Below are 15,807 nucleotides of genomic sequence, written 5' to 3' on the forward strand. Positions count from 1 at the left end.
AAGTGTACTGACTAGTAGCTGAATCTTTGGAGAATACCACCACGGCAGACTTGGTTAAACACAATGCTCGGTGGCACGTTATATGCTATAAAAAGTGCACCCATAACCTGAATTTAGCAAGGCTGGAGAGGAAGTACAGTCAAACCTCGCAATAACGCACCCCGCGATAATGCAAATTCGGCTATAACGTGATCATAAGTTGGTTCCCCTTTAAGGCCGTAATACTGTTTGCGTTTTGCCGGAATACTGTACTTTTTTTTACGACATTTATAAATAAACCGTGTTCTTCCGGTCTTATAGGATAAAGTGACTCGTGGCCATTGCAGGCCCATTGCACTTAGTTCTCAGGTTGTACATGTGTATGGTGTTTACCTATGAACTTGTTATTAATTTCCTATATTTTAAAAAATATTTTACCATTATGGATACGACAGTTCGCAAGCACAAGTCATTTTCTGCCCAAGAGAAATTGTACGCCCTGGATCAACTAAAGAAGGGCAAACAACAAACTCAGCTTGCTAGAGATCTAGGAATTAGCGAGTCCACTCTGCGAGGGTGGAAAAAAGAAAAGCTCCGTAGCCTCCCCTGAATTCTTGAAGAGGAAACTGGTTTACAGCGTAAAAAGGTCAAGTTTGCTAATGACGAAAGCCTAGATTCAGCCTTGTACCAATGGTTTGTCCAGGCTCGCTCAGAAGGAGTTCCTATTTCTGGCCCTATTCTGAAAGCTCAAGCAGAGAAATTTGATCCCCTTATCAATGGAAATGAATCAAATTTAAGGCGAATAATGGTTGGCTGGACAGATTCAAGAAAAGGCATACTATAAGCCAAGTTCTTGTGTCTGGGGAAATCCGCTCAGCTGATAAAGAGGCTGCCAATTCCTACCCAATTGAGCTTAAAAAGTTGCTGGAGGAAGGTTGCTACACAGCCGATCAAATTTACAACTGCGACGAGACTGGTTTATGCTTTAAAATGTTACCCGATCGCACGCTCGCAACCAGGACTGATAGTCACAAACAAGAAGGCTTTAAGCAGAGGAAGGACCGAGTCACTCTCTTGTTTTGCATCAACAAGTCTGGCAGCCACAAAGTCAGACCTCTGATGATCGGAAAAGCGAGGTCTCCCAGATGTTTTCATCATATTAATATGAAGGCCCTTCCCTTTGAATACACCAACAGCAAGAATGCATGGATGAATAGCTCCATATTTAAAGGCTGGTTCCATAAAACTTTCGTGCCAGCCGTTTGGGCTCATTTGCGAAAACTCAAGCAGGAGGAAAAAGCTCTCCTCCTGCTGGATAATTGCCCTGCCCACCCCCCAGCGGAAAATCTTGTCAGTCATGACGGCAAGATTAAAGTATCTTATCTCCCGAAGAACACTACATCAGAAATCCAGCCACTGGACCAAGGCATCAGATCGGCATTTAAGCAAAACTATCGTCGCGAAATGATCAAGCGGATGGTAGCGGATAACAACTCCTCCATCGACACATCACTGACGTCACTCAACTTGAAAGAAGTCTGTCACCTCGGCGGGAAAGCCTGGGATGCTATCTCTGCACGTTGCATTGAATGATGCTGGATAAAGGGCCTTGGTCCAGCTTTTCCATCATCTACACAAGATGATGGTAACGACGACAAACCTGAATTTACAAGATTCATTGAAGACGACGTATGTTTAGCCGAAGAAGCACTCAGAATCACAGTCATCATGATATCCTCAACTGGTTTTCAGCAGATGATATCTGCCCCATATATGAACACATCTCAGATGACAAAATTGTTGCAAATGTCAGTGGGAAGAATGAAGCTGCACCACCAGAGCCCGAAACCAGTGGCACTAATGACGACGACAATGATGATGGCACCTCAACTCCTCCACCAAAAGTGTCCGACGCAGTAAAGCACCTAGAATTCAGTTTGAGGTGGCTGGAAACTCAAGACGTGGACAGCGTCAAAATCCTCCAACTCAGAAACGTTCTTGACTTTGCTAGAATCCAACAGTCTGCGGCAAATAAGCAGACCACACTAGATAGCTTTTTTAAGAAGTGATGAAATTTAAATTTATGGAGTCATGCAACCAGATTGACTCTGCACTCTGCGCAATGATTAGTATAGTCGATTTCACGTTTCTTTCATGTACATGTAATTAAATTACTACTTTTGTGTTTAAAACACGCTGGGATAACCGTTTTTCTTTTTTTACAAGACTTAAACTGACCCGCTTGAAATGGTAAATTTTCGTAACTCCACTATAAAGCGACTCTGCATTTATCGCGATCGAATTTTTTGGACCCCAATTATCGTGTTATAGTGGGGTTTCACTGTACATCGAGCATCAGGAAAAAATTGAACATATTGGGACAAGGTGCCAGCTGTGAGTGAGACTTGCCCTATACTAGGTCCCATGGCATGTGGTTTGAGAAGAACCCCTGCTTCTCCTGCAGTATGGCAGAAATCTGGAGGCATCCATTAAGCATAGTTTCAACATGTGAGACAGATGAGAAACTGTATGAACCAGCCACTCTTAAAGGTCAGTTGAATAGATACTTTGGCTCACAACTTGTATGAAGCCTACAAAACCCAAAGAATTATCCAAAGCTCCATCAATCTATGGGCTCCAATGAAAAGGAACAGACTAAAGCTGTGCTCGAATGCAAAGAAGAAAGTCAGAGTGAAGGTGGAAGGGACTAATACTGAGCCAACCACAGATAGGTCATTGTTGGCTCATCTCCTGATTGTGTCCAGATCTCAGTGCGATGTTAGTCTATGTGAGACTCTGGGAAAGTACAAGTTCTCCATGGTACCATGATCTATGTTCGAATGCAATGAAACAATGCATACATGCAATGCAAAAAGAAAACAGATGCACATCTTGCATGGTCTTCCTAAGCCAGAACCTATGATGATATGACCAGCAGAGGCCTTTTAGCATAGCAATCATAGATAGTACAATTGAAGTACAAGCTTTCAGAAAACCAGAAACTATTAACACCTCCAAAGGTTCGGCTGAACATTACATTAGGAGGCTACAGAGAAAATACCGGATCTATGACCAAGTCCGCCTCATGTCCGATACATACAGAGAGGAATAAATTGAAAATATTACCAGAAAGAAGAGATTCCATGGTATTGCACCTGTCCAATTAATAACCACTGACTCCATGTACATCTCCAGTGTCATAATGAAAAAGCTAGTGTCTCACATTCACACGAAGGACAAGTTAACTGTATGCCCTGCAGCAAAAACATTCCAGCATGCAAAGGATTGCTCAAAGAATTTAGTTGTCACATGGCATAATGAATGCCACCTCACTCTGTTCAGTGGAATTTCTTCATAGTTCCTATGATGAGGCTGACACAAATTATCTTGCATGCCATCAATGCCATAGAGAAAGGTGCTACTAAACTAAGACTTTTTGTACAAGACATAGATGTTCTAGTGCTCTCTGTGAGATGCAACCGCAAGGTTCTGTTTTTGTGCTTGCTGCTGGGGAACAACCATTGAACATCCCTCAGGATGTGTTCCTATCACTCAGGCCATTAAAAGCCACCACACTGCCAGGTTTCCATGCCTTTTCAGGAGGTGACACTACCAGAAGGCTGGCTAGAAAGACCAAAAAATCTTACTGGAAGGTATTTGATTCAGCCTCCAAAGACTGTCTCCTCGCTCTGAAGGTGCTCAGAATGGCTGACACTGTCACTACAGGAGGTCATAAATGCACTGGAGGCGTTCACAAGCCGCGTTTACCATTTGAAGAACAACATTATGACATTTGCAGAGCTACGTTGATGTCTGTGTTCTTGATAGCAGATATAAATGCAGCCCTTGTCGGTAGCAGTTTTTCTGTCTGTCTGCCTGCTTCTGGGGAAAACAAATTATCAAGCAATGGAATGGGGATGATCAAGCACATCCAAAATTACACCTTCCCCTATCAGGCACGGATGGGTCTTGTAGGATGAACTGATCACACCAGTTATGCGTGAAATACTATGTGCTCCCAAATCAATCCTTCAGCTAAACAAATGTTCATGTGCAAAGACAAGATGCTCACCACGCTGCAAATATTCAGTCAGCAGCCTACCTTGTATGGAGATGACAGTGATGATGAATTTGATGAATATATGTTTTCAGTCATATATAGCCCAACATAGCATGATCTCCTGTGATGTATTTACAGGAAGAGTATACCTTGGTAATGAATGGTACTGGAGCACACAGAATGATCTTGTTCTTATGGATGGAATAAAACGACTTGTGCCAATAGGAGAGATATTTCAGAGACTTCTTGACAATGTTACTGTGAATCCTCTCTTCTTATCCATGTCAGCCACCACCATATTAATCTTCTTCCCAGCAAGATTTCCCCAATGAATCTTGAGTCACAGAGGATTTGTTTAAATTTATTATCTGCTGTCTGCTATACTTGGTCTCCTGCCACTGAATTTTCTGCCAAACACACAGAATGCATGAATCCATCCACTACAGACTCATTAACCAGAGAGATTTTCTTTTGCTTTGACTTCAGCTCATCATGGTTCTGTCAGCTGCAGCTTTATAGGTCACAGAGTCAAGACATCATGGCCCTAGTGAAACATGATTGCTAGTGAGCTATGATGACTGAAGATGAAGTTTTGAATGCCCATTTGAGGGTACCTCAATTTTTCTATCTGCAGGGTCTTTGGGGGAAAGTCCAATACCACAGTAAAAAACACACCAAAACTATTGTACTAAGTTCCAATTCAAACATTTTCCCTTATCAGGGTTCTCTTATTCTCCCTTGATGGAGGAGTGAAAATTCAGCCCTGGTTTTGGAGGGAAGGTATTTTCCCTTGGCTTTAGCCTGCTTCTCCTTTGTATCTGGCTGGACCCCAATGGTGACCACTACCCTTCTCCTCAAGCTCTCAAACATGTCTGTAGGGAAAAACCTCTCATTTCTCCAGCTAAGAGTTATAAACCTGAAATACATAGTTCCCCTTCCTTGGGGAAGATGACAGAAGAAGATGAGACTCTGGAATGTCTTTTCACTCTACTTTGGTTTTTATGGTATTTGGGTATTTTTGTGTCTGTCTGGGAATAATTTATACTTCCTAAAAAGTGCTCACTTTCAGGGTTTAGCCCTTGTAGGGGACCTCAAGTCTCTGTCTGACATGCAATTAGAGAGGAAATGCAGAGGGGCACTGTAGTGAGGCGGTGTGGGTCCCCGCTGCCCCAGAGAGACGAGCCCCTCCAGACATTAAGTCAGGTGCCTGAGGGCCTGAGCACCTGACTCACCATTGCCCTGACCTGACCACCTGGGCTGACGACTAACTGTGTTGTTTCTGCCCTCACAAAGGCTGCGGAGGAAAACTCCTGCAGCCGGACTAATTCCCTGCTAGATTTCCTCCCGAACTTAGTGAGAGGGTGGGAATCCCTGCCACCCCAGAGAGAGATGAGCCCCGGCTAACCTCATTACAGGCACTCCTGAGCCCAAATACTCTTTGTGAGAAGAGTAAGTCGGAGAAGATACTCAACTTCTTGCTAAGGGACCATTATCCATTTGAGAACCTGAAAAAGAACTTGGAGCTCTCCATCAAGAGGTGTCTGAGACCCAGGAATCTGGGTGAATTTCAGACTTCTCTCAAATATGATAGCCCTGCTTGCTGGGTCTCAGGCCCTGAGGAAGACTGAACTGCCCTAGCTGAGTTCTCTCGACTAGTATGAGAGATACAAAGGCCACAACAAGCTATCGACAATCAAAGCACCTCAACCTTGCTGAGCAAGGGTTCATGGTCTGGAAGCAATTGTGAAAGCATTCCTATTCTGGGTCTTCTGAGATAGTATCCTGGAAGATGGAGCACTTTCTTTGACAGCTACGCCAGGCTTGTGGAGGGAAAGCAAAAGGTTGGCAAGTAGGGTGGAATTTTCAAAAAGTGCCAAAGAATGTTAGACGCACAAGTCCCACTGACTTTCACTGAGGTATGTCATTTAGGCACTTTTTAAAGTCACTCCTAAAATCCATTCAGGAAAATATCCAACTCCAGGAACAAGCCTCCTGTGCTTTGTGTCAGGTTTTTTCCTTAAATTTTTCAATGAAGGAGGAAAACTGCCCAGAAAAAGACAGAAAATTAAAAATTATGGCAGAAGAGCTGAGCTGCTGCTCTGTTCAGCTGACTGGAGAGAGAGCATCAGGGGAAGAGATTATGTCTGGGGTGTAGTCAATGCTCCAGATCCCTTGTGGACAAGTTTCAGCTAACTCCAGTATATACTGAAGGAGAGGCGCAATCCAAACATATGTCTGACCAGGGGAGAGGTCAGCATCCAGAAAAGGAAGACTAGAATCAAAAAACTTATGAAAACTTAAGATAGTAACACTATTATTTCTAGTCTAGTAAATTTTTTGCATGTGTAAATAATGTACATACTTAAACAGACTTCTATAGAAACACACGTATACAGACAGCTCTAGACTATCAGTGTTCTACCAAGGTAAAATATTGTCACCAATAAGACTATGAATTACACTGTAGGTTTAATTACGCTGTAGGTCTGATTACAGCAAACAGAACAGTCTAAAATATGTCTGCTTTCTTTAAAAAAAAAAAGATGACTTGAAAGACTACATAAACAATTCTAAATTCTTAATTACAGCAGCTGTCCAAGAAGCATTTCTCTTGTCATAGCACTCCAACCTCATTGTTCAGTGTGGGTGGATCAAAACTGCAGTGTTCATGTCACTAAGGTTTGTTAAATACTTTCAGTCTCTGTTCGCATTTCATCACACAACTTCAGTTATATTTTATCATACAAAGAAGTTATGTTATGTGGTGGTCATGTAATAAGAGACAGCTAAATCACAACACACAATTGTGGAGGGGGGAGGGGATAGCTCAGTGGTTTGAGCATTGGCCTGCTAAACCCAGGGTTGTGAGTTCAAAGGGGGGAGGGATAGCTCAGTGGTTTGAGCATTGGCCTGCTAAACCCAGGGTTATGCGTTCAATCCTTGAGGGGGCCACTTAGGGATCTGGGGCAAAAATCAGTACTTGGTCCTGCTAGTGAAGGCAGGGGGCTGGACTCAATGACCTTTCAAGGTCCCTTCCAGTTCTAGGAGATAGGATATCTCCATTAATTAATTTAATTTATTTATTTAATTCACAGTTCACTAGCTTAAAATAAAATTTGGTGACCTCAGATCCTTCTAGGACCAGCAATAAAGCCAAGTTTCAAATTTGCATGGTCCTATAGACAGGCACTGAATTCACAGTGCCACAGGAAGGCTACTAATTCCAGTAAACTGAGTGAATAAACATAAGAAATTATTCTGAAGTACTCTCAATGTCAGCTTAATATTACTTAACTTTAATAAGGGTGCTATTTAATTAACAGTGAAATGTGCTCCCAAAAAATCTCTTTCAAAATTAGCGCTCTACAATAATTTCTTCTTTTGACAAGCAACGCTTACACAATCATTTGTGTTTAAGAATTTTCCACCAAAGCTGTATTCCCTCTTCCGAAAAGTAATATTTTACAAATTTGATTATTGCATGCTTACCTTTTTAAGCAGCTTTACCAAAATACTGCCTGAGCGCTACAGAAGGGTCTTGCAGTTTAACAGCAATAATATTCTGAGCTTTTTTTAACTCATAAAAGGACTTTAGACATCAAGGGATAAGGAAAAGAGACAGAGTTCTGAGTTTGTTGGCTGTCACTTAGAATTAGTGTTGATGTCTTACCTCTGTCACAGCCCAGTGGTGTAAAAATTGGTCCAGATCAGTCAGGTAGAGATGGACAGGTGAAAGCTGTGTCTGACTAATGTGAGGTTTTCCTTTAATGCTCTGAAGGCTAGTCAGCTCCTCTTTAGAGAATCCTAGAGACAGTGGAGGAATGAAATAGTTAGGATCACAAAGCAAGTCAAGCGCTGTTCTACTTTATTAGCACCATTGAAAAAAACTCCTTTATTTGTGCCCATAGAACATTTGTTGTTTCACGATTCCAATAGGTCTCACTTGATATTTTGAAAGAAGTATATCAAAATATGATTTCTGAGTTCAAAAAGGAAAATGTCCAAAAAGAAAAAAGTGATTTAAAAATGTAGGTTAAGGGGAAAAAGCTAAGAAACATCCATTCAAAACTTTGAGTGTAATTCAGTTAAAAAAAAAAAAAAGTCTGAGGGACACCTCTATTTTTCACAATGTACAGCTTTACAAAATATGAATACTATACTATTTTGTGCCCAGACAAAATTTCCAGTCATAGAAACCATATTTCTCTGTATACCAGGTTTGGAGACTCCTAGTAGCCACTGGCTGCTAGCACTGCAAAACTAAATATCACAGATCCCTACTTTAAATTTTAGAGGCAATTTCTATATCTGTGTAAAACAAACTGCTTCAACTATTTATGCAGAGAAAGGAAAGGAAAGCCAGCAAATAAGTTTGTGTGGAAACCAAAATATCAGTCCTGAAAAATGAAAAAAACTGAGCAAGGATGAGTGCAACGGAGATTCCATTAGATGCTCATCATACTTTGTAACATGACCCATATGTAAAATGTTTAAAATTATAATATTTTAATCTTTGTCCTCCCCTCGCCTCAGTCTGAAAGCCCATTGTTCAGTGTTGTCTATCAGCCCTTATTCCCATATACAGCTGCTTGTCCATCACGAGTACTAGATATATTTGTGAATTGACATTAAAGCACATCAGAGAAGGAATTCCATTTCACTCTTTGTTTCTACTGTGTATTTTACCAATTGTCAAGTGCCTAGTACATTTACAGGACTACATAAATTCCCAGACAAAAATCTACATTAAAATTGAATTAAAGTTGTGGGTACATGCAAATAATTAATGATTAAAAGCACTAAATTGATGATGTAATTATTGCAAAAACAAGCAACACATACCCAGGTAATTCAGCGTTTAAAATTAGGTTTAAGAAAATTCCAAACTCATTTAAGTATGTAAACATACAACTGAGGCAACCAAACAATCCTACCACTGCTCAATAGTGATGTCACGCTATCACCCAAACAATTATGATTCAAGCATTATAGTTTTTGTGATCCTAGAAGAGAAGAAACTGATTTTTAAAGATAATCATTCCACTTCCCCGCCATATTTCCCGTCTCGTGGTGTCACTACAATTAAAACATTGCTATAATGTTTTTACCTCTAAATTATTCAATATAAATTCCATCTTAATGTAGTTCATCTTTAAATTATTAAAAATTTCATAGTATGTTAAATAAGAATCCTAAAGGAAATACTACCATGTAATATATTTAATGATTTGAAGATCTGTAGTATCAACCTCAAATCAATTTTATAAAATTTAACTAACTTTTAGGTTCAGATTCACTGGTATGTACAGGCTGTACACTAGTCAGGTAACCTGGGCTTTAAAACTAGTTTGCTTCACCAGAGCATCTGGAGTATATTTGTAAATCTGGTAATTAATTTGCAAGTGACTTATCCCCATCCCCTCAGCACACATAAAAAATGGTTACCAGCCTTTCCATAACTTTACCTTTCACTGGAGGTGTGGGCACATCCAAAGCACTATTGCCTGAAATTTCTCCCTTGGTGGTACCTGTCAGGTCAGCTCTGGTGCCCCCTGGTGCCACGTACTCATAGCACCAGTATAAAGGGCCCAGCTGACCCTGCAGACCTTCAGTTCCTTCCTTCTGGCCAACTCCAAAAGATGGGTAGGAGGGCGGGTTGTGGAATGGACATGTTCAACACATCTCAAAGAACAACAGTTATGGAACGGTTAGTAATCATTTTTAATTCAAGTGCTTGCACATGCCTATTCCACTGTAGGTGACTCCCAAGCAGTAGCATAGGATGGTGGGATCGGAGTTCTCGACTGAAACTGGCATCATCCCTAGCCTGTTCAATGGCACAGTAGGTAGAAAACGTATGCACTGATGACCAAGTTGCTGCTCTGCAAATGTCCTGAATAGGGACATGAGCCAGCAATGCTGATGCTTGTGCTCTCATGGAGTGAGCAGTCAGGATAGCTGGTGGTGGAACACCTGCTGCTCATAACACGTGTGAATGCATGATGTAATCCATGATGAAAGTCTCTGAGCCGAGTCCTTTCGGCAATCACTATGAAGAGTTGGATGGATCTACGGAACGGTTTGATCCTCTCGATGTAGAATGCTAGGGCACATCTGACGTTCAGAGTATGGGCTTGGTGCTCACGTGTGTTTTTAGGTAGAAAACTGGCAGAAAGATTGCCGGATTACTGTGAAACCACCTTTGGGAGGAAAGCAGAGTGAGGGTGAAGCTGCATCTTATCCTCAAAGAAGATTGTGTATGGGGGGTGGGGGGAGGGGTTCCAACGTAAAAGCACGGACCTAGAAGACCCTCCTGGCTAAAGTAATAGCCACCAGAAAGGCCACCTTCCAGGAAAGGTATGACAAGGGGCACACTGCCAGTGGCTCAAAACGTGGGTTGGGGGGCTGTCAGTTTTGATAAGACCAGCTTTAGGTTCCTGTACGGGATTGCACTCACCTCTCAGGAGCGCCCCCTGCCTGAGTGCGTGTGCTTGCATCCTCTCTCTACCTGTTTGTGTTGAATCTTTGCTGACTCAGCCCTCCAGCCAAGTGTGTGTGTGTGTGTGTGTGTGTGTGAGTGAGTGAAAAGGAAAGCAAACCCCTTTCAGGGTACAAGTCCAACAGTGGCCTCTTACCCAGGGAGCTTTAGTAGTGCTTGCCCTGGCTTTGCCTGGAGAGATTTGGCAGTCTCTCACTCCAGTAGATCAGGGTCTTCTCTCTCAGGCCTTCCTACAGGGAGAGCTGTTCACTTTCCACCCTGCTTGCTCAAGGTCTTCTCTCCCAGGCCTATCTACCTGGAGAGCTTTTAATAATCTCTGCTCCTTTTAGTCAGGGTTCCCCCCACCAGGCCTCTCTTACCTGGAGAGATTTTCCAGTTCAGTGCCCTCTGTAACGTCTCTCTCAGTTTGTCCCCACTCCAGAATAGAGCAATGCCCCAGGACTCCTTCCCTGGAAGCAGTCTTTGCCCTCTCAGGGCCTTTCTGGCCCCAGCTCTTCAGCTGGGCCACTAAAAGAGTTTAGTTCCCCCTTCTGGGGTGCCTCAATGCCCAGGCCACTTCTCCCAGTAACTAATGAGGGTTGGGGGGGCCTGGGCCCACCCACTAATCCGTGTCCCAGCCCAGGGACCCTATAGATAGCAGCTGTTGCTGTGTCCCTTTATTTATTTAACTACTGTTGTAGTTCCCTGGGCCACTTCCCTGTGCCGTCTTCACCCTTACCTCAGGGCCTTGTCATGATGGAGTCCCTGCAACCAAGCTCAGGGCTCCTTCTTGCTCTCCATGGCTTCTGGCAGCACTACCTTGTCTGAGGTCCTGCAGCTCCCTCAGCCAGCCACACACCATCCACGCTCCTCCAGCTCTAGCAAGGAACTGAACTCAGTCTGGCCCTGCAGCTATTCTTATACTGACCTGCTGGGCCCTGATGGGCTGCTTCCCACATAGCCACTCTAGACAGCTTTGAGGACCTCTGTGTTGCCCTTTTCCAGGGTGGGGTGTGACAGGGCCAAAAGGCTTCCAGCAGGGGGCCTCGGGGCCTAGTCCACCCATCACAGTCCCATGGAGGGACTGGTTCCTGTATTTATGAGTACAGTCTTTCTAGGCCTTTGAGGAAACAAATGGCCATCTCATGTGAAAAAACGGATCAATTATTCACCGGGGAAGGTGGAATGCTGAAATCACTACGAGATTAACCTTAAATTGATGAAATTGCTAAAACTTGCTGTTTCAGGTGTAAAAAATACTCAAGAACGGCCTGCAGCGATGACTGCGGGAGTGAGACTCCGTGCTGGGATGCCCAAATGGAGAGGTACATAGCCCTGGTAAAGGGCTTCCTGCTACCTAATAGACCCAGCAGACCTGTCTGAGCAGGCCAACTCCGCAATATTTATCCATGGAGCTTCCAGGCCATCAAGTGGACGGTGGTGCTGAGGTTAGGATGGAGCAGCCGACTGTGGTTCTGGGAAATCAGGTCTGGGAGAAGAGGGAGCATGAGAATGACCCATGCCCTGTCCTGCTTGATTTTCACCACAACTTTGTGAATGAGCAGGATGGGGGGAAAGCGTAGAACAGGTGCACTGTCCACAGGAGCAAAAAGGCATCTGTGAGCAAGCCCAGGGCTATGGCCTCATAGGAAGCAAAACTGGTGACACTTTCTGTTGTGTCTGGTCATAAACAGTATCTATTTGGGGAGTTGCCTACTGCTGGAAAACATCCCTGATGATATCCGGGCGAGGGGACCACTGTAGTGATGGGAGAAAGCCCTGCTGAGGCAATCTGCCAGTTCATTTTGCATTCTTGGAAGGTGAGAAGCCTCAAGGTGGACTGACTGGGTTATGGAAAACTCTCACAAGCGAATTGCTTCCTGACACGGGGTGAAGAGCAAGCCCCTCCCTGCCTGTTGAGGTAGAACATGGCTGCAGTGTTGCCCGTGAACACTAGCACACTCCTGCCCATAATGTGAGGCAGGAACACCTGACAAGCCAGACAAACTGCCTTGGGCTCTCTGACATTGATGTGTCTTCTGGGGACCACAGGCTTTGGGTCTGAGGGGCCCTGGGTGAGCTCCCAAGCCTAGCTCTGACATGTCTGAGATCACAGAAATCAAAGGTTGGGGCCAGGCGAAGGGAACGCCTGAGCAACCCACCAGAGGGTCCAGGCACCAATTGATGGAGGCTAGGACTGGGGAAGGCACTGTGAGCACGGAGTCTAGATGGTGGTGCTTCAGTGAGTAGACCAAGGCCAGTCAAGCCTGATGGAGCCTGAGGCATAGTCTTGCGTGCTGCACCATGTACATGAATAAGCCCCTATGACCTAAAAGTCTCAGACAAAAACATAATGGGGTGGTCCTTGATGTGTGCCATTAGTGACATGATCATGTGAAATGGCCTTCTGGGAGGAAGGCCTTGGCCTGGGTGGAGTCAAGCACAGCTCTGATAAACTCTATCCTCTGCACCGGAGTGAGAATAGACTCCTGCTCGTTTATTAGCAGGCCCAGGACCTGTGTCCAAGTCGACCGTATGAGGTGGATTCTGGACTCTACCTGAGCCTTGGACCGGCTTCTGATTAGCCAGTCATCCAGATACAGGTAGACTTGCACCCCATCTTCTCAGGAAAGTCGCCACTACCACCATGCACTTTGTAAACACCAGCAGGGCCACTGATAGGCCGAACAAACGAACCGGGAATTGGTAGTGGGCCTGGTTCACAAAAAACCTGAGGAACCTTGTGGCCTTGGAAGATCAAAATGAGAAAATAGACATCTCTTAAATCGAGAGCAGAGTACCAGTCCCCGGGATCCAGGGAGGGGATAATGGAAGCCAGGGAGACCATGCGGAACTTCAGTTTCTTGAGATAGCCGTTGAGTCGGCACAGGTCTAGAATAGGTCTGAGACCACCCTTGAGGTCCTATAGGGATTGCTGGACCTCAGGAGACCGGAGGACTGTAGCCACGAACTCGTACGCATGGCCACTGCGGAGGCCATGGACCTGGCCACCAAGTCCACCACATCCAGTGATGCCTGCAAGGAGGCCCAAGCTATCACCTTCCCCTTCTCCACCAGTGAGGAGAACTCCTTCCTGGACTCTTGGGGAAGCGCGTCTTTGAACTTCAACATGGAGTCTCACACATTGAAGTCGTACCTGTCCAGCAACGCCTGCTGGCTGGCGATCCTAAGCTGTAGTCCCCCAGTAGAATAAACCTTTCTATTGAAAAGGTCCAGTTTCTTGGAGTCATTTGCTTTAGGAATTGCCCCTTGTAGGCCCCGTCTCCACCTTTCATTAACTGCTGAGACCACCAAGGTCCCCAAAGGGCAGGAGGGAGAGATGAGAATATAGGAACTCGTAACTCTGGGCAGACACAAAGTACTTCCTCTCTGCTTTTTTCGATGTCGGGGGAAGGGAGGCAGGGGTTTGCAACAGGGCTTTCACTGGGTCCATAATGGCCTCATTGAGAGGTAGAACCACTATCGACATGCCCACAGCAACCAGGATGTCAACCAGGCTATGGGAAGATTCTTTCATTATCTCTGCTTGCAAGCCTGTTTGAGGCCAACCTCTTCAATAGCTCCTGGTGGGCCTTATAATCATCTTGAGGAGGCAACACGTCCACCCTGATACTGCCTCGTCCGGGGAGGGTGAGGCAGCCTGCACACGCAGGGGACCTCCTCCTCTCCTTCTGCACTGACGGGATCCCGCAGATCCGCATCCTGAAGTTCAATACCAGGCTCAATGCCGAAGTCCAGGTCGGGCGCTGCCCAATGAGACGGAGGCACCCTTCTCTTGGAGGCCTCCAAGTCAGAGCTTCTAGAATGCGGCCCTGGCATTGGGGCAAACCCCAAAGGGTTCCGAAAGGGCGAACAGTGACCGCTAGACCAAGGACGTGGTGGGCACACCTGTGCTGGGGTCCATGACGGGGCTTGGAAGGCTGGAGGGATAACAAGGACGACTCCTTGGATGGGAGGAGTTTGACCCAACCTCCAAATCAGCTAACAAGTTTTCCTCCGAGAATCATGATGGTGTGGTTCCTATTGGTGCCAGGAATCGGTGCTGAGGCTGGGAGGCTTGCGTTGGGGCCAGCCACGACAGTTTCCCTCTAGATGTACCGCAGGGTCTGGAACCAGATGACAACTGGGGGCTACATGTTCTGTCCTGCCCACTGGCACCAATGATGCCAACTCTTGTACTGCCAGTGGTACTGAAAGTGACAGCAGGTCTCTGGCCTCAGCAAATGCCTCCGGGCGAAACTCCACTAACTGACGGAGAAGCGCCAACTAAACTATATAACTAAGCAACTGTTTACACTCTAACTATACACAATATGAAGAAACAAATAAACATGAAGAGCACTGAGAACAGCTTGCTATAGCATGCAGAGCAGTTCCAGCGAATGTCACTGGCAGTAAGAAGGAACTGATGGGGTGCAGGGTCAGCCAGGCCCTTTATACCAGCGCTGTGAGCGCGCAGCACCAGGGAGCACCAGAGCCAACCCAATGGGTACCACTGAGGGAAAAATTTCTGGCGACTGTGCTTGGGGCGCGCAACCACCTACAGTGGAATGGCCATGTCCAGGCACTCGACGAAGAATCACTCTTTCCCTCTCCCATGGTTTCCAGTGTTGCTGCTTTCTGGTGCCAGAGAGCTCAGAGGAACAGTGTGGCATCTGGGATACAGGATTGGGTGTTTTTTTATTTTAACTATTTTTTTAAAAAATATGGGCAAACAAGTAAATGTATAAATATTAAATTGTGGAATGGGACAGTCAGAGTTAAAAGGAAACATATGTATATTAAATTTAGTTACCTATGAAAGTCTGGAGGTAAACTGGGCAGCAGGGGGCATGCAGTGAGTGAAAGGAGGCTGTGCAGAGAGTCTGGGGAGAACAGGGGGAAGAGGAGTCTACAAAGGGACCATAATGGGCAAGTAGCGAAAAATGGGGGATTCAGGGGCAATGCTGAGCGAGGCCAGGAATGTACATTGGGTCAGGAATGTGAGAAGAGTTCATATGCAGGGGGATCCTGTGTTGGTGAAACCAGGACTGTGCACTGGTCTTGAGGACTGGAACGGGGAGCCCAGTCCCTTTGTGTCAAGGCACCAGTGAGTGAAAGGCTACCTACAACAGCACTACTGCCTCAGCTCCATTGTGCACTCAGGCAACATCACTGGGGCCATAAATTGAAGACATCAGCCCTCAGAGACTGGTCACCTTCCTACCTCCCCAATTCTTAGGCCCCTCTCTTTGGATAGCACCCATCTCTCTTCAGTACAATCTTTCAT

The 15,807-nt window shown here is 45.2% G+C and overlaps 1 protein-coding gene across 1 annotated transcript in view; it reads right to left on the minus strand.

Moving 5' to 3' along the window:
* TEX10 (testis expressed 10) overlaps positions 1–15,807 on the minus strand; it is a 116,034-nt gene that overhangs the window by 34,996 nt on the left and 65,231 nt on the right. Inside the window, exon 11 of the mRNA XM_024193603.3 lies at positions 7,710–7,843. Coding sequence (XP_024049371.2) covers positions 7,710–7,843 — 134 coding nt within the window. The remainder of the gene's footprint in view (positions 1–7,709; positions 7,844–15,807) is intronic.

The sequence above is a fragment of the Terrapene carolina genome, unplaced genomic scaffold (genome assembly GCF_002925995.2).
Source record: "Terrapene carolina triunguis isolate 2854851 unplaced genomic scaffold, T_m_triunguis-2.0 Scaffold229, whole genome shotgun sequence".
In the NCBI taxonomy this organism is placed as follows: domain Eukaryota; kingdom Metazoa; phylum Chordata; order Testudines; family Emydidae; genus Terrapene; species Terrapene triunguis.